General features: G+C 42.6%; 2 protein-coding genes and 1 non-coding gene across 8 annotated transcripts in view; all 3 read left to right on the forward strand.

Moving 5' to 3' along the window:
- Positions 1-14,017, forward strand: part of atp1a2a (ATPase Na+/K+ transporting subunit alpha 2a) — a 44,491-nt gene extending 30,474 nt beyond the window's left edge. For all 6 annotated transcript variants that reach the window (XM_037083741.1, XM_037083742.1, XM_037083738.1 and 3 more), the window contains 10 exons: positions 1,197-1,333; positions 2,793-2,943; positions 3,795-3,963; positions 5,336-5,490; positions 7,664-7,787; positions 9,870-10,015; positions 10,105-10,235; positions 10,380-10,481; positions 10,733-10,824; positions 13,615-14,017. In XM_037083741.1, coding sequence (XP_036939636.1) covers positions 1,197-1,333; positions 2,793-2,943; positions 3,795-3,963; positions 5,336-5,490; positions 7,664-7,787; positions 9,870-10,015; positions 10,105-10,235; positions 10,380-10,481; positions 10,733-10,824; positions 13,615-13,643 — 1,236 coding nt within the window. In that variant the 3' untranslated portion in view covers positions 13,644-14,017. The remainder of the gene's footprint in view (positions 1-1,196; positions 1,334-2,792; positions 2,944-3,794; positions 3,964-5,335; positions 5,491-7,663; positions 7,788-9,869; positions 10,016-10,104; positions 10,236-10,379; positions 10,482-10,732; positions 10,825-13,614) is intronic.
- A 3,379-nt stretch (positions 14,018-17,396) lies between these two features.
- Positions 17,397-21,592, forward strand: sdhc (succinate dehydrogenase complex, subunit C, integral membrane protein). The gene is made up of 6 exons (XM_037085354.1): positions 17,397-17,494; positions 18,407-18,466; positions 18,661-18,762; positions 19,850-19,911; positions 20,869-21,032; positions 21,327-21,592. Exons 1-6 carry the CDS (start codon positions 17,478-17,480, stop codon positions 21,429-21,431), a joined length of 510 nt encoding a protein of 169 aa, XP_036941249.1. The 5' UTR covers positions 17,397-17,477; the 3' UTR covers positions 21,432-21,592.
- Positions 21,593-23,276: 1,684 nt separating this feature from the next.
- On the forward strand, positions 23,277-23,350 carry trnar-ucu. Its single transcript has one exon. It is a non-coding gene; the product is annotated as a tRNA-Arg (tRNA).
- Positions 23,351-24,045: the final 695 nt, after the last annotated feature.

Here is a 24,045-nt window from a genome sequence, read left to right on the forward strand (position 1 = left end):
AAAGTGGTTGATGTGTGATGTAATTTCACCACCTGTGATGAGCTGTGTAACATGCTCCATGTAATGACTTAATAATGCCTGCCATACAGTCAGGAGCTGTAGGTATATTGTCCGATTAAGCTGGAAGAACACAATTTTGAACGTACACTCGTCCACACCACCTTCAAATCTGGTGTTTCTCCTCGTAGCTGATCCCAGGAGGAAACTGGAGTGCATGGCTCTGTTGCTTTAATTACTTTTTAACGGATGTAGTACTAGCGTTTCAGTGCAATGTTCATCCACGGTCCACAGCATCAGACCAAAGGCTTTAGTGCAATATATTGAGCTCAATTGTTATTGCTCCTTCACTCAGCCTGCGTTGAGCTGTAGATTATGATGGTGTCTGGAATTTCAAGAATGTACTCCTTATGACTTCTAACTGAACTCACATGTTCAGATGTGACATACCAGTTATTGAAAGGATACAGCTATGGTAGGACCCTAAACTATCTGCACTTTGTCCTTATATGGCTGAGAATTATGTTCTTTTTTCACAAACCTTACGCAAATACCAAAGATCTTTCCTTCACCTTCAGTGTGATGTTCATTACTTCCCCTTTAAACAAAATTAAAAAAGTTAAATTAATTAGTAGAAAGATACTGTCTTATTTGAGATGTTCGAGAGTTCAGTTGCATCATGAAATACGAAGAGAGCTTTTAAGTCAGATCTGTTCTTTTCACCTTTATCCCTCTTTTATTCGGGTGATCACAAAAAAGTAGGCAATATGAGTCAGAAAGGCTCCTTCGAGACAAGAAGCAGCTCGTAAATTTCAATAAAACTAAGCATGAAACAGTGAAACTAGTAGCTATTACTGTGGAAGGGAAATGAAAATATATAATTTAACAGCCAGCTTATACAGGCTGCAGCGACCAAAGACAAATGCAACTCCCCTCATTTTGATGGATTTTATCACGGTCCAGCTCGCCAAACAGAATGTTTTTGCCGGGTATCCTGCCAGATTTGAACCCTTAACCCTTAATAGCGCCATTCGTTCCCTGTGTAACTACACAACACATTTCAATGACTTATAGACCCTAAGGACCCATACTGCACTGTAGCCCAAGCATGCTGTGACACATGACATACAGATGAGATACAGTGCTGCTGGATGTGATAACACCCTGCGATTTATGGGACCCCCTCTGTCTGCCGTCAGGTGATCATGGTAACAGGGGACCACCCAATCACAGCCAAGGCCATCGCCAAAGGTGTGGGCATCATCTCAGAGGGCAATGAGACGGTTGAGGACATCGCTGAGAGACTGAACATCCCCCTGAGCCAGGTTAACCCCAGGTGTGTAAGAGTGTGTGTGTGTGTGTGTGTGTGTGTGCGTGCGTGTGTGTGTGTTTGTGCGTGCGTTTGTGTGTGCATGTGTGTGTGTGTGCATGTGTGTGTGTGTGTGTGTGTGTGTGTGTGTGTGTGTGCGTTTGTGTGTGTGTGTGTGTGTGCGTGTGTGTGTGTGGAGGTTTAGGCTGTGTGCTCAAGCGTCTAAGAGTAACTTTTTCTGTCAGTGTGTGTCTGTGTTGTATCGATCAGTGATGTGTCTTCAGGATGCGTGCGCATGGAAGGTTGTGTGTGTGTGTTTTGAAAAAAAAAAGGCATTTTGGGAAATGTGTGTCTTGGAGAGTTAGATGAGAAGATCAAAACCGCCAGTAGCTGGTTAGCTTAGCTTAGCATAATGCCTGGAAATGGTTGCAAAAAGCTAACCTGGCTCTGTCTGAAGGGAACACAATCTGCCTACTAGATCTCCCAAAGCTCAGAAATGAAGACATTACATCTCATTTGTTCAAAGATGCAATGTGTAAATATTGCCCACCTGGGATGTGTTGGTGTTTACACCACTAGCACAAGAGATTTGGACTGTTGGGAGAAAAAGTTTTTAAGGCCCAGGGCTAGCTGGTTAGCATGCTAACTTCAGTAGATCTCTACAACAGAGCACAACATCGACATAATGTTAACCTTCACCTTTAAAGAAAAACTTTATATAAACTGCCTGTGTTATATAATTTTCCTAGTACTTTACTGGTATGTAGCCCCCAGCTAGTGAAAGCACAAAGTCAGGACCCGATTAAAACGTAGCAACCAGGTATCATCAGTGTCTCCATCTCACTCTTCTGCTCTACTTGTGTCATGCACCACAGGTCTGAGAGTCTGTTTGACTGAATTTATTGGCAGAATTTATACAATATCGTTAGGGTTGTGTGGAGGCGTGGCTGTGTTTGTTTGTGCTTTCACTGCTTGGTTTTTGCTCCCTCTGCTCCCTCTGCTCCGAATTTAAATGGAACTGACAAATCCTGCATTTTATGCCTTTAATTAAAGCTTTAGAGGGTCTGGCAGGTGAATCTTGTTACCTTTGGTGCGCCAGGCGAGCTGTTTCACTCACTCCTCATCTTTATGCCAAGCTAAGCAGACTCAGTTTTATTTTGAACAGAGAGATATGAGAGTGGTATTGATCTTCTCTTCCAACTCTGCAAACAAGCATTTTTCCCCAAATGTCAAACTGCTCCTTTAAGACAGAAAGCATAAAAAAAGTGTATGTTTTCGGCCCGCGGAGTGTGTGCGTGTGCTTGTTTTTGTCTGAGAAAGAGACAGAAAGACAAACTTGAGGAGAAAGCAAGAAAATGTCAATGCTCCCCTTTGCATAATTGCCTCCAGTATCACCGGCTCCTCACTGTGTCTGTGTATGTATATGTGTGTGTGTGTGTGTGTGTGTGTGTGTGTTTATATTTATGTTTATGTGTTTGTTTCCCAGGGATGCCAAGGCATGTGTGGTGCACGGCTCGGACCTGAAGGACATGAGCCCCGAGTACCTGGACGACCTGCTGAGGAACCATACTGAGATAGTGTTCGCTCGCACCTCTCCACAGCAGAAGCTCATCATAGTGGAAGGCTGCCAGAGACAGGTCAATGGACGGGAGTGTGTGTGTGTGTGTGTGTGTGTGTGTGTGTGTGTGTGTGTGTGTGTGTGTGTGTGTGTGTGAGAGAGAGAGAGAGTGTGTGTGAATGTGTGTTTTGTGGCATTTTTGAGAGTGCACAGTTGAATAACAATGTGTGTGTATAAGGTTAAATGCAGGCATGAGTGTGTTTGCGATAAAGTGTGACTGAATGCTTGAATGTGTCTGTTTATGTCTAAGTGTAGAGGTACGGTTGAATACAGGTGTGTGTGGTGTGTGTGTGTATGTGTGCATCCTTGCCATTTAAGGCTGAATGCAGTTTACTGTGTGTGTAACTTTTTGTGTTACTGTGTTTGAGCCATTTGTAAGTGCAGGTGGTTGAATGGATGAATACAGGCTTTTGTGTGAATGTGTGTGCAGTTGTGTGTGTGTGTGTGTGTGTGTGTGTGTGCGCGCGTGCATGCTTTCGGTGGTCCATTTGTGAGTTTCCGTCTGTCAAGGATGGGATCAACTGTCTGCTAAACTCATATATTAGTCCCTTACGTATATGCCTAGATGTATGTGCTCAGCTTTTTATGTGTGAAATTTAAAAAAATAGGCGTGTATTCACTCGCACACGTCCGCGTATATTGAGGTCATGCTACAATTCACCCTGGCTCGCTCACTTTCACTCCGTGTGACTGAATGATTGCAACTCAATTCCGTTTTTCATTTAATCTCCCCAGAGCTGCTTTGAAAAGACATTATTAAGACAGAAGGGGAGGGGGGAAAGCGAGGGAAGTGGAGAGAGAAAAGCTTAAATCATGGTACTTATCTCTCTCTTCTTGACGCTTTTTGTTCTCTGGTCCTCGCGGGTGCAGGGGGCGATCGTTGCGGTGACGGGCGACGGCGTGAACGATTCTCCAGCCCTGAAGAAGGCCGACATCGGCGTTGCCATGGGGATCGCCGGCTCCGATGTGTCCAAGCAGGCAGCTGACATGATCCTGCTGGACGACAACTTCGCCTCCATCGTCACCGGAGTAGAAGAGGGTGAGTGTGTGTGTGTGTGTGTGTGTGTGTGTGTGTGTGTGTGTGTGTGTGTGTGTGTTTGTGTGTGTGTGTGGGTTGGGGGGGGTGACAGAAGGAGAGACAGGGTGTTAAAATGGGAAGGAAGGAGGAAGTGACAGAGGGAGAAAGAAAGAAAAAAGGACATCAAGTGAGCCACAGGAACAGGGAGACAGGAGATTTTAAAAACTTTAAAAATTCTGCCAGCAAGCTCCTTTGTCATGTGGCGAAAGAGACTGAATATTTTTAAATAAATACCTGAACACTGAAATGTGTCTGAAACGTGATATGTGTATTATTTAGTTTGATTTCACACAGCTTTCAAAGAGGCTGTAGAGTCGAAACTAGTGACTTGGACTGGAGCTGGACTTCAGTCGCAAACATCAGGTCGTCAAATCCGGGACAATAAAGAGCATGTTTAAAGACGGCACCCAGCAGGGCTTGCTTTTTTTTTTTCTTTTGACATATTTTACCTATGTCTGGAAAAAAACCCCTATTAATGTCTTCAAAAGGAAAATGTTGAAGGGTTGTTTTATTTTCAAGGTAAGACCAAAAATGAAATTTCATTCATCTACTCGCCCATTAGTTCCATAGTCCACAAAACATTTATGACAATACAGCGTAGTGGCAATTTCCACAAACAACTGAATTAGATGCGGACTTGTTTTAAAACAGTAATAACGCAGTCGATAAAAACTTTAACATGTCTCCATATAGCTTGTCCTGCGTAATCTCAGTCTTTGGAAGCCCAGAGATCCCAAATTAACCCTAATTAACCCTAACCCTAACCCTAACCCTAACCCCATGTTAGCAAAGATAGAAATGCTGGCAGCCCATCAAAAGCCATCCAAATTTACAGCGAGTCAGTTTTGTTTCCTTTCTTTATTGATGTCCTCTCTGATGATCGCCAGGTCACTTGACTGGTTAGTGACCTCATGCGAAAACAGACTGTTGGATTCTCCAAACTCCTCTTATCTTTGAAGAATTTAGTGAACCGATAGCTTTCTGGTTTGTTTCTCTGCACCACATACAAGCAGCAACTGGTCGATGTCCATTTTCCTAAGCAGCCGACAAAGCTGGAGTACAGACGCATGCTGGACGGCAGTGTTTACAGAACGTGATAGTTGACCAGTGTGGATGGCAGGGAAATGACTATGCATGAAAATGACTTACTCCAATAGACCTGAGTAACTCTGGAAAAGTCTCGGATAATATTCCAAAACCATCGTAGTGTGCAACAAATATCCCATTCAAAATCCTTCCTCTCATATCCTGTTAGGATATGAGGATATGTTATAATATGTCTGCACACGTCTCCAAAGAGCCGTCTCCTCTGATTTGTTTCTGATCACCGCAGGTCGTCTCATCTTTGACAACTTGAAGAAGTCCATCGCGTACACACTGACGAGCAACATCCCGGAGATCTCGCCCTTCCTCCTCTTCATCATCGCCAGCGTTCCTCTCCCCCTGGGAACTGTCACCATCCTCTGCATCGACCTGGGCACTGACATGGTGAGCAGCTGGGAAAGTGAACTCTTCTTTGTTCAGCCCGTCAAGCCCTTTGTAGAAATGCCGACACAGTCTCCTTCATTATCTCATTATCTGAGTCGATAGTTTTGACTGAACTTCTGAGAGATGAGCACTTAATAGATGTATAGACTCCTGCCGAGGGTGCATTGTGTTTCAGGTGTGTGATGTGCGAACTGTTGAACACATCGGATGCCGGCTTCCACTGTTCGTAGTTGAAAAATTACAGTTTATTCTGTAGCCCTTGTCCTCCCGACACGTTCAGTTTACAGTTTCACAGGGGATCGGCAGCGAAGCACGACTTTTACAGAATCTCCCTAACGAAGGGATTCTAATTTTTAGCATGTTGCATAGCTACGGGCGAGCTAAAGGTGACGTGAAGGAAACCAGCGTTATTACTGGTGTCAAATATGAGTGCCTGGAGGTAAAAGAGAACAAAACGTCTGGTTTAATTTGTTCTTTCCGTCGGCGGGAGAATTTCGCTCTTGGCTCACTGCCGACGTCCATTTGTTCAAGCAGAACAAAGACCGGGTGACGCTCACATACAGATTTACATTTCACAGCTCTGCCATTTCCAGATGCCAGTCTCTCCATTGTGTTTCCAGCAGCAACAAAAAGAGTTGCTGGCACGCTGCTTGCCTGAGGGGCGTAATCCATCATTGTGAGAGAAAAGAAGCACAGGATGAATATATTCAAAAGGACGTGTTCACTTGTGTTCATTACTTTAACTTTAATTTTTCCTGCTCTCAGCCACCAAACAGTAGCATGCAGCCGCAACCGGGTCCTATACATCCCACCGAGACAAAAGCGAACATGTTGCAAAAAATGAGGTGTGCGCTCCGTATTCGACTGCCAAGATGCATTTTTAAGTCTCCACAGGTTAACGATAAAGGGGAGCAGCTTGCTAACGCTGACAATAAAGCAGTTCCGCTTAATTCACCGACACCAAAGATGAACTTCTTTGGTTTTCCAGCAGCGGGGCAGATTTGTTCGTGTTGACAAATATTTATTTTAGCTGTCGCTAGATCACAGCGATGGTGCATTCTTTATTGGCTGGATTCTTCTTTAAAGATGCGATGATTGAAGTTTAAAAGCATCTAATTTGCGCGCCTGCTTTGCATATAAAAACCCTTCTCTTCAAAGTAACGCGCCTGTGTGTGTTTAATAACCGCTGGCGGAGGGAACAGCTGGATGTCTGCTTTGAAGAGCGGGACGCCAAAATGAAAATATTAGCTGTTCAGCAAAGTACCTGAAAAATTGTTTATAGTACAGTGCAAGTGTAGAACTACAAATTTCCCATCTCTGCTGGTGAGGTTGTTAACAGCTTGTTAACAGCTTAGTTCAACTCCAGGCAACAGGCTTGAGGGCTCTGCTGAGATTTAGCAGTGACAAGCGGCACTTGGAGTCTGCGATGATTATTTTTAGCCAGCACTGCCATGTGGAAAAGGATGGCTGCAGAAGATGTTTATCAAAGCGAGATGTGGCACACTTAAGGATGCTTCAAGACTGAAACTTGGATGTTGCACACAATCGCACACACACACACACGCACACACAGATACACACACGCACACTTGTAAAAAAGAGATGTAAAAAAAAAAAACAGTGGAGAAAAATCAATGGCAGACACAGTCACATCCTTTTCCCTCTCCTCGTCTCTCTCAGCCGCGGTGGGTCAGGGGAGTGTAACACCAAAACAAACTGGATTTGTCGACCGCAGAGCTCGTGTTCAGTTTCACACAGTGCTAAGTCCCCACTTCAAATCCCACCTAAGTCGCAGAGATATCCTGCCCTAAGTCACACATATTGCTCTGTTGCTTACCTGGTAAAAACCAGCCAATATAAGATCTTTATTACAGGGACCTCTCCACCTCCCTATTTTATGAGTCTCTTGAAAATCGGTCTCTCTCCTCGTGTCTGCTCTCCCCGCCTCCTCCCTCTGTCACTGTCGCTGCCTCTTTTTTCCCCTCTCCTTGCCCCTTTTCTGTCTTTTCTCCTTCCACGCCTTGACTGAATGCCGAATCACATGAATAGTGATATGTCTAGGGTACCCCGTGTCTGACACTTTCATCATGTCTTTGTACTGTTGCCACCAAGACGGATTCCTGCACATTTGTTTTACAGCGCTAATTCTGTCCTATCCTCCCATTCCCTCCAGGTTCCAGCCATCTCATTGGCTTACGAGGCCGCCGAGAGCGACATCATGAAACGCCAACCGAGGAATCCCAAAACAGACAAGTTGGTCAACGAACGCCTCATCAGTATGGCCTATGGACAGATAGGTTTGTGGTCTCGTGGCTCATAACCACTCTGGAGCACGGCTCTTAAACCTGGATCACTGTGACAGGCCTCCCGTAGAGGAGTTATGGTTTCTAATAAACATCGCAGGCATAAAAACATTAAATATTGACATTTATCCGAAATGCTGGCATTTTTTGCCGCCTTTGTAAATGTTTAGGCGCGCACAGTCGAGGAAAATAGGTCCAGAGGTGAGGAGATAGTCACAGTTTTCTTCTAATTGTCGTGACATTTACAGCAAATTGCGAGCAGAGAGTGCAACTATTTTCTACTTAATCTTGGTCATGTTTCACTGCTTGGAACCTCACTCGAATGCATGCTTTTTTATCTCTGGTGTTATATGGTTTGGGAATAGTGAAAATCAAAGGCTGGCCCAATTTCATAGGCTGCTAAATAGGTCAAAATATGACAGATGACAATTTAAAGCTGAACACGCTCGAAACAGCCGGCGACTCACATCGACTCCCGTGATTCTTCCAAGATGAGCACCAGTGGACCCAAAGTTTTGCAGGTCACGTCAAATCCGATTATCAGCCCCTGTTCAGCCTTTACAAGTCCTGAAAAACACGCACACCGAACATTTAACCGGTGTGATCAAGAGTGACAAACAGTGACTGTAACAATAGAGTAAGAATGTCAACGTTATAAGCAAACATCAGTGAGAAGCAACAACAGCGGCATTCAGAAAACGGATGACACCAATTTTCTTACCACCGAGAAAATGATGTTGACAGCAATCAGCGGAAACACTGACCTGGTGCGAGGTTTTGATTAAACAGCACAGTCAATCACATGATTGATAAGCATAAGCAGGTTTGGTATATGTGAAGATGTGAGCTCTAAAGCAAGATGTCCATCACGATGAAAAACGCCACGCCCACTCTGACAAAACAAATTTTACAACGTGAAATTAAAACTCACCGTGGGCTATTGGAAGAGGCCTCAGCTGTCTGGAGCCATTTACTCACAAAATTGCTTTATTATTGTAGTGGACAGAGGAAGGTGTGTGTGTGTGTGTGTGTGTGGGGGGATAATCACCGGTCCTGTTTTTGAGTTGCTATTAAGAGAAAAACACCAGGCGGACTGAGGCTGAATGTAGCTCAATTTATTTGTCATATTTTGGTTTAATTCTTGTAAGTAAGTGAATGCTGGGCCACTGGTATTACAAGTGCTGCTGTTTGTCAAAACAGATTTAGCCTAAAGTCACCCATTATCTATATAACTCCTGCTATTTTCCTACTTATTCTATAAAAAAAACATTGGCCCTATTGTGACAATCTGCTGTAATGCAAAAGGTAAGTTTAAATTCAATCCAACTGCACACAATTTATGCCCTGCTAGTAACACTTTATATTTAGTTTCATGTTACAGTCTTACTAAAAAGGTTATAAGGCTCTTCTAAGTCCTTATAAGATGCTTAATAACATTAACAAGACTTATTACCAATGAACTATGCAATTAGTTACAGAGTCCTCCTTACACTGCCAAAAAAAAAAAGAAAAAAAGTATTATTACTCTAAACTACTTAATCATAGTAATATAAATTATTACATTTATTTACTTTTTGATTTCATATGTTTTAGATCTGACAATAAAGGTCATAAATCTTCTTCTTCAGCTGATGTGTCGTCCAGAAATACGCCCAAAGGAGCCACTCCTGCAGGGCTAAAAGCAACAGAGCGACTGTTATATTCTGTATATAAGCTCAAGATAGTCGGATGTAACTCCTTTGTGATCACCAACATTTTTAATTAGAGACCTACATTAATAACCTCCACCGATGAGGTTACATTTACACCTGTGGCTGGTTGGTTGGTTTGTCAGCAGGACTGTGTGAAAACGACATAGTGGATCTCCACCAAACTTGGATGGAGGGTGGGTGTCAGCCCAGAATCAACCCCAGCCGTGTTTTATTTTATTTTATTTTATTTATTTTTTTACACCACACTTTCACTGTGAGATATGGCATTTTTCAGCCTTTTCCTTCAGATCCCAGGACATACTCCATGTATGGCTGCGGCTGGAATCTATGAGTTAGTACAATCAGATTTTGTGCTTTTCTCCAGGGATGATTCAGGCTCTTGGGGGTTTCTTCACCTACTTTGTGATTTTGGCTGAGAACGGCTTCCCCCCATGGTTCCTAGTGGGCATCCGCATCAACTGGGATGACCGAGAAATCAACGACCTGGAAGACAGCTTTGGGCAGCAGTGGGTAAGGATCGCGGGTACAAACGAGTGCTTTTAAATGCGCCCAGATACGCAGGACGGTCTAATAAACGTAATGTGTGTTTTACCCGGCAGACCTACGAGCAGAGGAAGATCATTGAGTTCACCTGCCACACCAGCTTCTTTGTCAGCATCGTGGTCGTCCAGTGGGCCGATCTGATCATCTGCAAGACCAGGAGGAACTCCCTCTTTCAGCAGGGCATGAGGTAAGTGACAGAGAAAAGAAAGAGAGTGGGCTGGTTCACCTTAAAGAATGTGAAAGTGGTAAAAATTCCTCTCCCGTCATCTGAGACGCACAGAGTGTTTCTGATTAAATTAACTGTCTAAACTTTTTTTTCCTTTCGCAACAGGAACCGAATCCTGATCTTCGGTCTGTTTGTCGAGACTGCTCTGGCTGCCTTCCTCTCGTACTGCCCTGGAATGGACGTTGCCTTGCGCATGTACCCCCTGAAGTACGCTCCGCATATGCTTATCTCCACCGAACCGAAAAATAACCTCTTATAGACCTAATAGGCTGCCATTAGTCTGTCACTCTCGACTTTAAATGAAGTCTGTGATCTTCTTAAACACCACGTTGTTATCCTTGATATTCAAAAATGGCTGCAATGAATTTAACAATTTGCACTTTGCCCGTGACTCACAGCTATGCTCTCCCCCCCCCCCCCCCCCCTGCCCTGTTCTACTCCCTTTCTCTTCCTCTTAGGGCCCTGTGGTGGTTCTGTGCCCTCCCATACAGTCTTTTCATCTTCATTTATGATGAGGTCCGTAAATTCATTCTGAGGAGGTGCCCCGGAGGTAAGCAGTTATTAAGAGAAACCAAGATTAAAAGGTTTCAGCCTTCTTTGTCTTGTTAATAAGTTGAAAGAAAAAAAAAAAGTTGGTAAGTGATGGTGTAGTGATTGACACCCCTATCTCAGAAGCCACATATGCCGTTCTCCATCAAGACTTTTTTTCTCTCCCGTCGTCTGTACCTCCCTCAGTCTTCCTGCTGTCCCTATAAAAAAATATATATATATATACATCCTAGAAGAGTAGACTGTCTGCTCCTGTAAGGACACGCTGATTGACAAAGTCACCACAGCTCTGCTCTGCTGATCTGACCTGAAAGTTCCCAGCAAGCATTTGACAGATGGTGACAAGCAGGAGAAGATCGAGCTCTGCTATGTCATTCCAAACAAGCACCAAAGGAAAAAATATAATAAATTACACAAAAACAACTTTGAACTGAGATCAGAAAGGGAACTGCGGGTAGCAATTTTACAAAACAATGTTGCCAGCAATTATAGATGATTACTGATGACAAATGATGTAAGCTGTACGCAGTTTGTATATTTTTTGAAAACGTGGGTTTGAAAACAGAGGTTTTCAGAACGGGTGTCAACTGTCAGAAAATTCTGTTTCAGTTCTTGGGATAAAGAACATGACTCCTCGTTGACATTTTTACATGTTGTATAAAGCCAAAACTGTAATCATTTTCATTTAAAGGTCATTATTGACCCTAGCTTTAACCACAAAGGAGACTTCAGGCCTCGCCCTAAACAATGCAGCTGAAAACAATCAGGCATCCAGCGAGCCACTTAATGCTGAGCCGTTCTCGGGCTTTCAAAGCTGTAGCCTCGGTAACACTTGACTGATTACTGTTTGTCTTCCAGGTTTGAGTTCTGACAAAGTAGCATGTAAATGCTCTGCCATCTGGCAGTTTGCACAGGAATTCCATTTGATAAATGGAGCATAAAATAGTGACAATTTGACATCCACATCACCACTGAAGTCTAATCTGATCTGATGCTGGGGCCAAGGGCTGCATCTGCGATAGATTTCAATCAATGTTATTGAAGGTGCAATATCTAAGAGATGGCCTTGTCTTTGTTTGGTTTGAGGGTCGTGTCTTTAACAACGACATAAAAAGGTAACTGAGCTCATCTTCATTCTTTAGAAGAGAGAAACTTGACATCAGAAGGTTGTATTTTTATGTTTATTAAGAGAAACATGTATACGAGTTTATTCTCTTGACATAGTTTTTGAATGAATTAGGCTAAAAATGCAAGGAGAGATTGTGGAATGTAATAAAACTCACCGCTTGCACACGTCACCCATCTGGAGCCGTACAAGGCCTGAGATACTTTAAACCACATTGACGAGGTGGCCATTTCCTTCTGATGTCACACTCAGGGTGTGGAATGAGATGATGCACCGCTGCTGTGCTGTAAACGTAGAGAATATAACAGTTTGTTATCATTTCACAGCTTCCTGGTTGATCAGCAAATGACAAGATGATGTTAGTGAAAATCTCGAGGGATTTTTCGTCATATTCCAGGATGAACCCCCTTGTTGACAACCCATTAGCTAAGCTTAGCACTTAACCACTTCTGAGCTAATGTTAGAATTGGATTATATCCAATGTGTTTCACTTGAAGGCTTAATTAAATGTGTCCGAGATGTGTTGTTATTTAAGAATTAGTGTTTCCCTTTCCTGCTATACTGTGTGACACTATCGGGGTAATGCTAACTAGGAAGTAGTTAACAAGCTGCTGTCAACAGTAGCTGTTGTCAAAGGGAAGCCAACGGGTCACCAAATCTGCTGTTTGATCTTGAAAGACTGTCCCTCCCCAGATTTTCACCAACATCTTTTCAGTTGCTGATCAATCAGGCAGCGGTGAAAAAGATCACCAGTTGTCAGATTCCTTACATTTATACCAGTTGCAATCTGGTACACAGCTGTACAACATTTGAGCTTCTCACCCTGAACGTGTTGTCACTGGAAAATGGCCGCCATGTAAATGTGGTCCATTTGACTATTGCCTTTAGAGTCACAAAGTGGTATTACGAGACAGGATGGGCTGAAGCTAGCTGGTTAGCATGCTGATTTTGATTGATATCTTTGCAGTATATTACAAATTATATATTACGGAATGTTTTAAAGTAAAATTCTTACACATTGTTTCTTCAGATATGTCTTGCTACCAAACAGACAGGGGTAGAAACATGAGCTGCTTCTGATTTGTTTATGGACGCAGTGAAAAAAGATGATCATATAACACTTCAAAAGCATTTCATGATTCATACTTTGGGCCTGAAGCAAAAAATCTTTATCGGTGTGCAGCACAAGAAATGTTCAACATGAAGGCAGCAGTCTATACAGACTCTGTGAAATATGTAACACATGTACCAGGAAGGGTTATACCTGTCCAACACCAAGTGAAACCGTAGCGAATGATGAGAAAGGAAATTAAACAGGCTGATAAAGACTCTTGAGATATGCCCTCGAAGATCACACACATGATACAGACACACTACAATAGCTCAAAATCTCTTCACAGCTACAGCGTTTCAGCTGAGAGGGGGCAAGACACGGGGAGACAAATACAATTTATCGTGACAGTTAATCATTTCTGTTAATCTGTGTGTCACGGGCTGCTGATCAGAGTCTTAGAGTTATACGGGGATTCATTTGGAAATGTACAGAGACAAAGGCGGTGAGATGAATACAAATAGAGTGATACAAAAGGGATATTATGAAAAGTGCTCGCCTGTCATTTCGGTCTCTGACACTCTCCCCCCTTTCTCCTTCTGTCTCTCTTCCAGGTTGGGTGGAGCTGGAGACATATTATTAACATTCAGAAAATGTCAGTTTTGAATTGTGCGTCTCTCTGAGTGTGTGTGGGTGCGGATGTGCGTGTTTGTGTGCCGCCTGCGAAGCTGGAACTGGGGGTGTGTGTTTGTCTGTCAGCTGTAATATTGCATGGATCAGTTCACAAATCTGATTATCATAAAAATACTGCTGAAAATAGGCTTTTGATTGTGTTTTGAGCTTTTTCCTTTTTGTTTTTCTCAGAAAGCATTTCCACAAGAACAGTGGTAATGCACACCTATGTGCCTTACATAAACTGTTGCCAAAGTGATGTATCTTGTATCCTGTGTGGCTGTAGAGGAATACCAAATGTCATTCATCATGTGAAATGTGCCAAATAAAATGTATTCCAACATATTTCCAACCGTGTTTGAACTGTTCTTTGTTCTTGTGGTCCCTATTCCTTATCGGTATTTTTGCACAATTATCCTTTTGAGTGAATTGATGATCAGACTTTAACCTGACAAGTTTGGTATGTAGGACATTGCATACGCCAGTGATTGTAAGGGGCAACGTTAATAGGGGCCAAATCTCCTGCCATTCTAAAATGGGAAAAATGAGAGGAAATTTGTTTTAACTCAACCCAATGACTTTTAGTGGATCTTAAACTGGTTCAGAATGCCAACAAGACAATGTAAATGATAGTGTTCTGTAATTGAATATGTCCAACTCAAAATACTTTTCTACAAAACCATGGATGGGTTAAAACCAAACATTTCTTTGCGTTGCAAGATTACGTCTGTGTAGGCTGACCTTAGTATTTCTCTGTTGTTACACCGCTGTGCTTATGCACTGCTGAGGTTAACGCACAAAGAGCACTTAGTTGGGGTTGGTCTTCTTGGATCACGGATGGAGATGGTCTGACTTCCCGTGAGAAATATTATGTCTTGGTCACCACGAGAACACAGCTGGAAACGTCTGCAGGTGTCCTGAAAAATAACACTCGAATTTGACGCACAAAAACAGATGGAAATGTACCCAGGTGTCCATAAAGATATCCACTGGAGTGATTCAGACTGCAGCTGGCCATTTGGCAGCCTTGTTGGCTGTGATAACGCCACCGCCATGCCCTCCATCTCCTGGTGTGAAAGTCAGCTAAGAAGCATGCATTGTGAACGTGATGCTTGCTATGAATGTCAATCTGTATGTTTCTGTGTTTTGCAGAAACATTAACTGCTAAAATTATATCCTGGGGACTGGGCTGATGTACACGTGAAAGCACACGTGTATAAACCAGTTTATGTCAGTTGCAGCACCTATACCAACTTATGGGTGCAGTGCAACGAAATTGCAGTGAAAGATTGCAAAAGATATGAGGTGATTTCGAAACCATGTTGCCATTACACGGTTTCTTCACTGAAGAGCACTGACAGCTTTCCAATAAATATTAAGTGTTTCGCTCGGTACATATGTTGGCCACAATTCCTCATGTGAATTTATGTTGAATTAAATATAATTCCATATATTATGAGATTTTTTTTTTACTCCAAAATATCAATAATGGTCTGTTCCTCAAAATCCAGTGTCAGTCAGGCTCTGCCTACACTCATATTTTCCTGAACTCATCATCCATTATGTATGTCCTCATGTCCACTATTCACTGGACACTCGTTACCTTACTGTCAAAACAGTCAAGAAATACTCGACGGGTGGCAAAGCGCGTCCTCCAAAGTTTCTCAGCTTAGGAACCGGCTCTCTGTGGAGGCTATTTGTCCAGAAATTGTGAAATGTTAAGTCAAAGGTGATGTAAAAACAAAAATTAGTTAGAGGAGGTTTGAACTGTGGTATACCCGACTATAACCTTGTCTGCTCTCAGTCCGACATGGTCTCTTCTCATACTTTATGCAACATTTATACAGGAACAGGCCATTGGGAACCAGTCTAGGGCTGCCTCTGGGCATCATTAACCTTACCACATGGTTGCTGCCTGTATGTGTGCGTATGTACTATAGATGTGTTAATGTGTGCATGACTCTATTCACTACTTGTAGATTATGTTATTTGCAATTATTTTTCGAGATGTTCATTCAGGAACTACTACATATTTTCCCATCTCAGTGTCACATTGATCATTTTACTGGGAGCACTGGATTGTAAAAACTGTGGCTCCATCTTTGAGTTGGTTGGAGTTTTATTTCCTCATCTGGAATTTCTTATAATTTTCCCATTATCTTCTCTGCTTCTCATCCTGAAATTAGTAATGGTTTATGATTAGATCGCCAACCTCTGTGTATCCAGTGATAAATTAATATTTATTTTAGATTTTTCTTTTTCTTTGTTTTATTTTGTCATTTTGTGCAATTCTGTTTTTAAACTGATCTACTACTGTGATTTAACTTTACATTTTACACATAAATAAGCTTGTCTTGAATTGATTTTAATACTGTTGGTAAAGTTAAGAAAAGGTTTTGTTTGTGATGTCATGTGGAGCCAATCCTGCAGTTTATCCTGATTTTGTCATATCCTTGTCAGTTGTTTCCACGCAGTTGCATGACAATGCAATTTTTTCACACACTCCACCACATCATTTGGTGTTGCATCCTCTCATGGGGTTGTTCTTCAAAATTTTGCAGCAATTTTTCACCTAAAGCCACATCAAAAACCTCTGGAAAGAAGTTATAAAATGTTTGTCAAAGATGATTAATACTGACATCCCTTAACAGACTGCACGCCTTGACTTTGGACTTTGTCAATCCAGGATATTTGTCGTCGCACTGTGTTGGAAGAGTCTGGATGCTCTGTCACTGAGGATGTGGATGCAGGAGCTATCTGACTGTATCAGAAAGAGTAACTTATATGGAGTAAGCAGAAAGACTTTGTTCAGCTCTGGGAAGCATGCATGAATATCATGAAAGCTGGAAATGTAGGTTTTACATGAAAAGGGTTGTATGTGTCAGTGTGTATACTATTGTCTTGTTACTGTATGTTTCTTTGATCGGATGTTATAACATCAGAAAATGACAATGAACATTGTGGAAAAACATTTATAAGGTTGTTTTGGGAGGAGAGTTTTGATCAAACTTCAGTGTCTGTTGCCTTTCCCTTTCCTGGCTCCAATAGATGTCAATAAATAGGCTAAATAAATAAGTTTCTTTCATAAAAAATACAGATAGTAAATGTTTTTTAATGGAATGCTTGTCTGCTTAACTAAAAAGTAAAACTACTTAAGTAGAAGTTCTTTAAAGCTGAAGCAATTAGTTGATCAGTAAACACAACTATTTTAATAATTATTAATTTACGTTGTTTTATATATCAACATTAGATATAACATGTAATATGACGAGCTCACAATTTTTTCCCAACTTTATTTAACTTCTCTTAGATGTAGAATAATGATACAACAGAAAAAGAAAGTTACAGGTTAGAGAGAAATATAACCAGGTGTACAAGCAAACAATTAAATAGTGACATTAAAAAAAAAAGAAAAAAAAAAGTAATGTATTAACCAAAATAATGATAATACCAAATAAAATAAAACAAATAAACAATGCATTGAAACATGCCAGTGGTCAGTGTAAACATTTTTTAAAAACATTAAAATACTGAGGTTATTCCTTTTTTATGTTGCTCAGTTTCCTTCCTGAAAGTCTGGGAGTGAGGTTCCACCAAAGCAAGTTTTTATTATGATTTTTTAAACTGATAGTAAAATGTATTAGAATATATTTTTCTTCATGTATTGTGAGCTCACAACCTTCAACAGCCGCTTCATCCCACTTCAACTGAGCCTGACCTTCTCCAAACAAGCCCTCAAGGTTTTAAATAACAAGGCAGAACAACAACATCCGGGAACGTCATTTCCGCTCAGTACTAGTCAAACATGGCGCTGCTTCTAAGGTCAGTACATCTGTGCTACATGATACTTGAGCTCGGAGAACGCTTTATGTGTCTTTTGTCGGGGTTATCATGTCACATCGACGGATTCACATCACAATAGCGCTACAGCTGCGGACAATCCGCCCGAGTGTTTCCCTTCAACATCGTTTATTATCCTTATTTATGCTAAAGACGGTGCGACATCGGGCTAGCTTACGTTCGCTAGCTAGCTAACGCTAGTATTTTTCCTGGTGCGTCAAAGATAACCGAGAGAGAATTTTGACTATTATTAAATAGGGAATCAAGAGCTTGAATTTTTTGCCTTCTTCCACATTTTATCACGCAACCATAATTTACCGGAGTTAAGCGAGGCTTCCTTGTTTGCCTGGTTTTGCTTGAAACTAAGTGTCAGTTTACACAGCTTATCAGTCATGCCTCTGACAAGATAAAGTCAAGTATTTGTCGGACTTTGTTCACTTCTTTGATCTGAGATGGCTCTTGAAGGTGATCGCAGCGCCACTCAGGATAATCAAACTACTGTTAACCACCGTCCCTAGAAGTTAGTTGTTGGCGGTGGTACCTTTCTGATCTGTTCTTATTCAGAAGAGCAAGTTGTTGTTATCCTACTGAAGACTTTCCCTAAATAAGTGAAAGTTACCTGTGTAGAGCAGCACACGAACAATGCGTTTAATGGATGTAGAAATCATGCGGAGATAAATATAACGTCGCAATTGCTTTGTTGTGATGGTGTAAACGGCATGATTTGTCCTTATGAAGTATATAAAATGCCTCATTGGTAGATGTGAGTTTTGAAAGGTATTGGGAGAGTCCAACAGTTAAAAATTCTCCACAACAACAGTTGTATGTTTGTTGCGCTCCGTTATTTGACCGCACACCCTAAAAGTGATAACTCTTAATTTTTTTTGTCTGCAGGACGTTGGCCCGCCAGGGTGTCTCTGTCACCCGACCACACTACAGTGTCCTCTACAGACAGTGAGTTGTGTGTGTGTGTGTGTGTGTGTGTGTGTGTGTGTGTGTGTGAGAGAGAGAGAGCAAGAGAGAGAGCGGTGAGAAAAAGATGAGAAAAAAAAGGCAGAAGAAGAAGGAGATAGAGCGAGAGATTATATGAAAGAGTCCTTTGGTTCACATACACATACTGTTAAGTAATTTGTCTTCCTCCACTACAGTGCTGCTCCAATGGGAACCACAGCTAAGGAGGAGATGAACAAGTTTTGGTCCAAAAATGCCAGACTGAACAGACCCATGTCTCCCCATCTCACCATTTACAAGTAAATAATGTAGCACACGTGCTGTGTTTTGTTGAGTTTGATGTTGTCCAAATTGTATGTTCTACCTATAATTTCAGCATAACATTTTCCGCGAGAGATCAAGTTTGCAGACTGCTCAAAGTTCATATGTGTCTTACCTACCTTACCTTTTTTTTACATATTTTTTGGCCTTTTCTGGCTTTACTGACAGGATAGCTGAAGAGTGTGACAGGAAACAGGGTAAGAGAGGGGGAGCGACACGCAGGCACCGCACTCAGTAATCGACTCGCAGGGCCTCCCCACAACAGGAAGCTGTTGCAGGAGAGTAGTGAGTTGTGTTCACTTCGCTATAGTAATCCGGCTAAGCCAGCGGAAGTTTGATGCCTCGAGATGCTGTGCTGAGACATTATTTGTACTGTTGCTGAAGTTTGGTGCTGTTCTGAGCATTATTTGTGGCTTTTTGATAGCGGTTTCTTGTTGAAGGCGTATACTGCAATGTATTTTTATAGTGCGGTCATTTCTGAGGTTGCTAAAACTATGTAAACTAGCGGTCTGCAAATTTGATCTCTTGGGGGGCGTCTTACTCAATGTCACGGTTTTAGACCATGGATTAAACTTAGACTTTATGTGGTGTTAAGGGCTGCATTCTCGAAAAGTGATGTAATAATTTGAATTTACCAAACCTGTTGTAATAGCTGTCTGTACCCACTTAGACATTACATCCACATTACCAATGACTAATTATCTTAAATCTTATTCTGTTTCATTTTGCAAGGTATTTGATATTGACGTATACCCAACTGTCATTTGAACATTTAAGAATATCTCCCATGACTGGAGTTTTGCCTTTTGGGGCTAAACTAGTTTAAGTTAGCATTGCTGCCTGCAGCTGAATAATAGAACACAGTACTTTTTTCCTTTCTCTGCTAGTTACACTGATGCAATTTGCCTGTGACACACTGAAACAAAACAGTTTAAAAAAAAAACAACTAAAGTAAGCATGAAAGAAAGATTCAGTGGCGACACAGTGCCTGAACATGTGGTTTCGAGTGTGTTTCAAACACATACGGCCATTAAAGTAACTGGGCTTCATTTTTTTGTGTTCCAGGTGGTCCGTACCCATGATGATGTCAGTCACACACAGAGGAACTGGAGTGGGGCTTAGTGGAGGTAAGATTTTGATCCGTTTTGTTCTTGCGCTTGTTTGTTATTGTACAGAATGCTTATTCTGCTGCCACTGTCGGTGTTTGATTGACCCTGAACATCTCTACAGGGCATTTTAGTCCAGCATTATTGATTTCTGCTAAGAGCATTTACTGGCATTATGAAACCAACGTTGTTCAATACAATTGAAGCCTTTGCATGTAAAAATCAAGTCTAACAGTGGACTGCTAACAGCTTTTAGTCATTTGTTGACCTCGATGTAGCATGTTGTTGTAAAAGTTGTGTCCAGTTCTGGTAATGGGTTTAATCAAGGTCAGAACCCTCAGCTGCTAATTTAGAAACCATCACTCACTTTGTCCTGGAACATCGCCTGTGTTTAATTACAGAAACTATCAACTTTCTCTAAAAGGCTGGTAAACAAAATATCATCTGCTGAAAGTAGTATGACAAACCTTACTCAGTAATATAAAGAATGCTTATTGGACTGTCAATACAATTTTTTGAAATGGATATTTGCTTTGATTCCCAAATGCTATCTGTTTCCAAATGGAAATAACATCAAGTTTTTCTTCCGTTTGAACTCTTAATGGTCCACACAGCACAGAAAGAGAAGCTCAGACAGAACCATTGAGGGCAGTGTATTGTTACATAGAGCCTTTTTATTTTTTTATTTATTTTTTTATAAAGGGCCGTTATTTGACCTTCATTTTAAGCAATCAGCAAGGGAAAAAGCCTTTACATAACTTGGATATTCAGAGAAGTGTCTTGCCAATGAGGACCTCCAAGGCCTGGAGGTTTGATGAGTCACGGAAACCAATCGTGCAAAGATAAATGGTAGTAGCATGTTGGTCTTTGACATATGCTAATTTCCCGCTTTATTGTCTTATCTCTAAAATGCACAACATGTTTGCGACACACACGCCTCATCCAGTCTCTGGTCTCATTACTTCTGTCTGTGTCTAGCCATCTCCGCCTTTGCCCTGGCAGCGCTGATATTACCAGGAAATTACCCGTACTACTTGGACTTGATCCACTCGCTATCCATCGGGCCCTTTCTCATTGGGCTTGCCAAGTTCGGAATCACCTTTCCCGTATCGTACCACACCTACAATGGCATCCGCCACTTGGTAAGACTTTTATAATTACATTCATACACCTAGCAAATGTTTATTCCTCCAAGCAAAAGTATAATTGTGATGATTCATCACTATGTATGGTGCAGTGGCTGGACTCAACCTAAGCCTTTTAAAGAAGATGCAATCTGCTGATGTTTTCTATTTCTGTCATATGTCCTGCTATTCCTGATTTCCTAGGACATGTATTTCTTTTGGCAGCCCGGTATTTATAAGCTGATGGCATTATGCTGTCTTATGCTAAATGTTCTTCTCTCTCTTTCCCCTTATTATTATTATTTAAATCAGTGGTGGGACATTGGCAAAGGCTTCAAAATCCCAGAGGTCTACCGCACCGGCTACACAGTTATTGGTCTGTCCATCATCACGTCCATAGCTTTGGCTGCTATCTGAGCACGGAGACGAGGAGAGATGAGCAGAAGCGACAGCAGAGGAGCGAGCTGGCGGGATCGTGGACTGGATTCACTGTGGGAGTTTTGTGTATATGTTCTGTTCAGGCCTACTGCAGGCCCCGTGTCATCAAAGTATTAAATAAAAAAATATATCATGCTGTATGCGGAAAGGTGTTGTGATGTTTTGTCCCTTGGAATTAATTATACTCTTGAAAGCTTCAGGGGTCACCAAATGCGGGGGAGAGTGCAAAGTGCATGCAAATGTGACCTAGTTTGTTTCACACTTGTTCTCAGTGTGAACAACAACCGGCAGCCAAAATTAGACGCGTCCCACGTGTTCTACCCTTATGTAATTTGTCTTCTTGTGCCGTGACGTCAAATTTATTAATCACTTTGCAGTGCCCAACGCGCTCTGTCAATGCCGGCCCGATCCAGCGCGTTGCCGGTGGTCATCTCTGTGCACAGGAATGTGTGTTTGTGTCTGTGGCCGGGGCTGTTTACTGGAGGCCGTCATTCATGTTTTACCTTCTCTGGGCCGCCGCAGCTGCTCAGATGCATTTTTTAACATCAGGAAAGTGGAGGGCTGAAATGCAGCAAGGCAGCCCGCTGGTGGAAGCTGTGAATGTGAACAGACTCCTCACCGGCAGCCTGCCTCAGGCCTTACCTCCCACGGAGCAGCACAGGAGGCTACACGCTGCACCTGAACAGCTTTTGTCCTCCAGTGTTAATAAAAGCAAGCTGCGATGTAATGTCAGATCCAACTCCATTTATGTAGGGTACAGTCACAAGCGCACAAGGGGAAAAGAAACTAAATGGTCCGGGGAGGGGGCTGCATTCATGCTGTTTCTGAATGAGCTGGTTTGAAAATGTCTGTTTGGATCAGCTGACGCTGCGGCGAGGAACGCTGTGACCACTTAGTTTAGTTACCTCCAACAAAATTGGTTTATCAATTTGTTACCGGTGGCTCGGAGGGGAAATGCTTGTCTACTCGCGTTTCTCCTCATAGCTGGTGACGGAGTTTATTTGTGCGCCACACGTGTGATCAAACATATTGCTTACAAAGGACACAGCAACAGCCTGTCAGTGTTTATAACACTCAAGAGTTAATGCTTCTCATAGAGTAGTATTCTTAGAGCCACATCAGCCACGTTACTAGACAAATGCCTGTATTTAACAGTCGCCAGCTCAAAGTAATTGTCAGCCTAAAAACAACACTTGCAAAATCTCTCTCTCTCTCTCTCTCTCTCTCTCTCTCTCTGTGACTTTTTTGGCTGATTGCAGTGAATCTGACATGCGGATGATTCTCCACATTGACTCTAAATCCGTGAAGACAGAGGGCCATGGCTCTGCAATTTTCCGTCGTGATTGACGGGAAAATTGCTCCAACTCTGCAAGATTTAACACTGGATTTGCCTATAGTCGGCTCACACCAAACCCTCTGGAAATATCTCCCCTTCTTGGAGGGAGAAAAACAAACTGAAGTAATAAAAACATGGGCTGTTCACTGGAGCTTTTCCCTGCAAGGAGTGAGCGCACCGCCGCATAGTTACTGATGCATTTACAATGCAAGATGTTCCAACTTATGGTTTTGCGCCGATAATATCACCATTATGATGTGTTGACGAGATAACCTGCGTGAAAGCAATGGGGGGTGGCGAGCAGGGGGCTCTCCTCGCCTCAATGAGGCATATAGACAGTAATGATTACGCGGCGGCAGCACCCCCTACCGGGCGGGAAAATTACTGTCCACATGGCTGCGGTCCTGATGCTGAGGGATGCTGAGGATGCTGCACAGGGCTGGGAGGGGGAGCATAAACCCGCTTTTGATCGAAAAAATTGTGTCACAGTCTCTGTGGCGCAATGGAATAGCGCGCTGGACTTCTAATCCAGAGGCTCCGGGTTCGAGTCCCGGCAGAGATGTGAACCAACTGGTTGTGGCTTTTTGGATGAGAGGAGATGGAAGGCAGAGATGCAGTTTTAGTGATTTTGCAGCCGAGATGCGTCTCACAAGGCTGATCTGTGTACAGCTGGATAGAGGGATGGTTCGATGGATAGATCATCAGAGATGAGTTTATCTCGCAGAGTCCCAATATGAAATGCATCTGGACCGAATTGTTGTAGAAATTTCACATTCAGCGCGCAAAGGTCATCGCGTTAATATGCAGATTTGGAAACGGGCAAAGAGCCTGAACGCAGCGCTCCGCTGTAGCAGCCACGGCACAGACCGGAGCTTTCAGCATCCAGGCTGCACGCTCAGGATCCGCTCTTACATACAGCCGGCACCAGTACCAGCACCGGCACCAGCACCAGTACCAGTACCAGTACCAGCACCAGTACCAGCACCGGCACCGGTGAGGCTGCCGGCCCGACTGCGAGAGTCGGTGGACACGCGCGCTCTCTCCTTTCTCGCGCACGCTCCTCAGCACCTGGGGCTGTCCACTCATTTAAAGCCCGAGCAAAAGCTTTTTTTTTCTAAAGCAGCGCCAACAACAAAACATTTTAAAGCCTTTTCCGTCCTCATAACAAGTGTTTAATGATGCCAGATGCTGCGTTCCCAGATTCCCGTTTAGGTTTAGACGCAGGCACAGATAAAGACTCACAAATGACTCACAGTG

Source organism: Acanthopagrus latus, chromosome 21, assembly GCF_904848185.1.
Source record: "Acanthopagrus latus isolate v.2019 chromosome 21, fAcaLat1.1, whole genome shotgun sequence".
NCBI classification, from domain to species: domain Eukaryota; kingdom Metazoa; phylum Chordata; class Actinopteri; order Spariformes; family Sparidae; genus Acanthopagrus; species Acanthopagrus latus.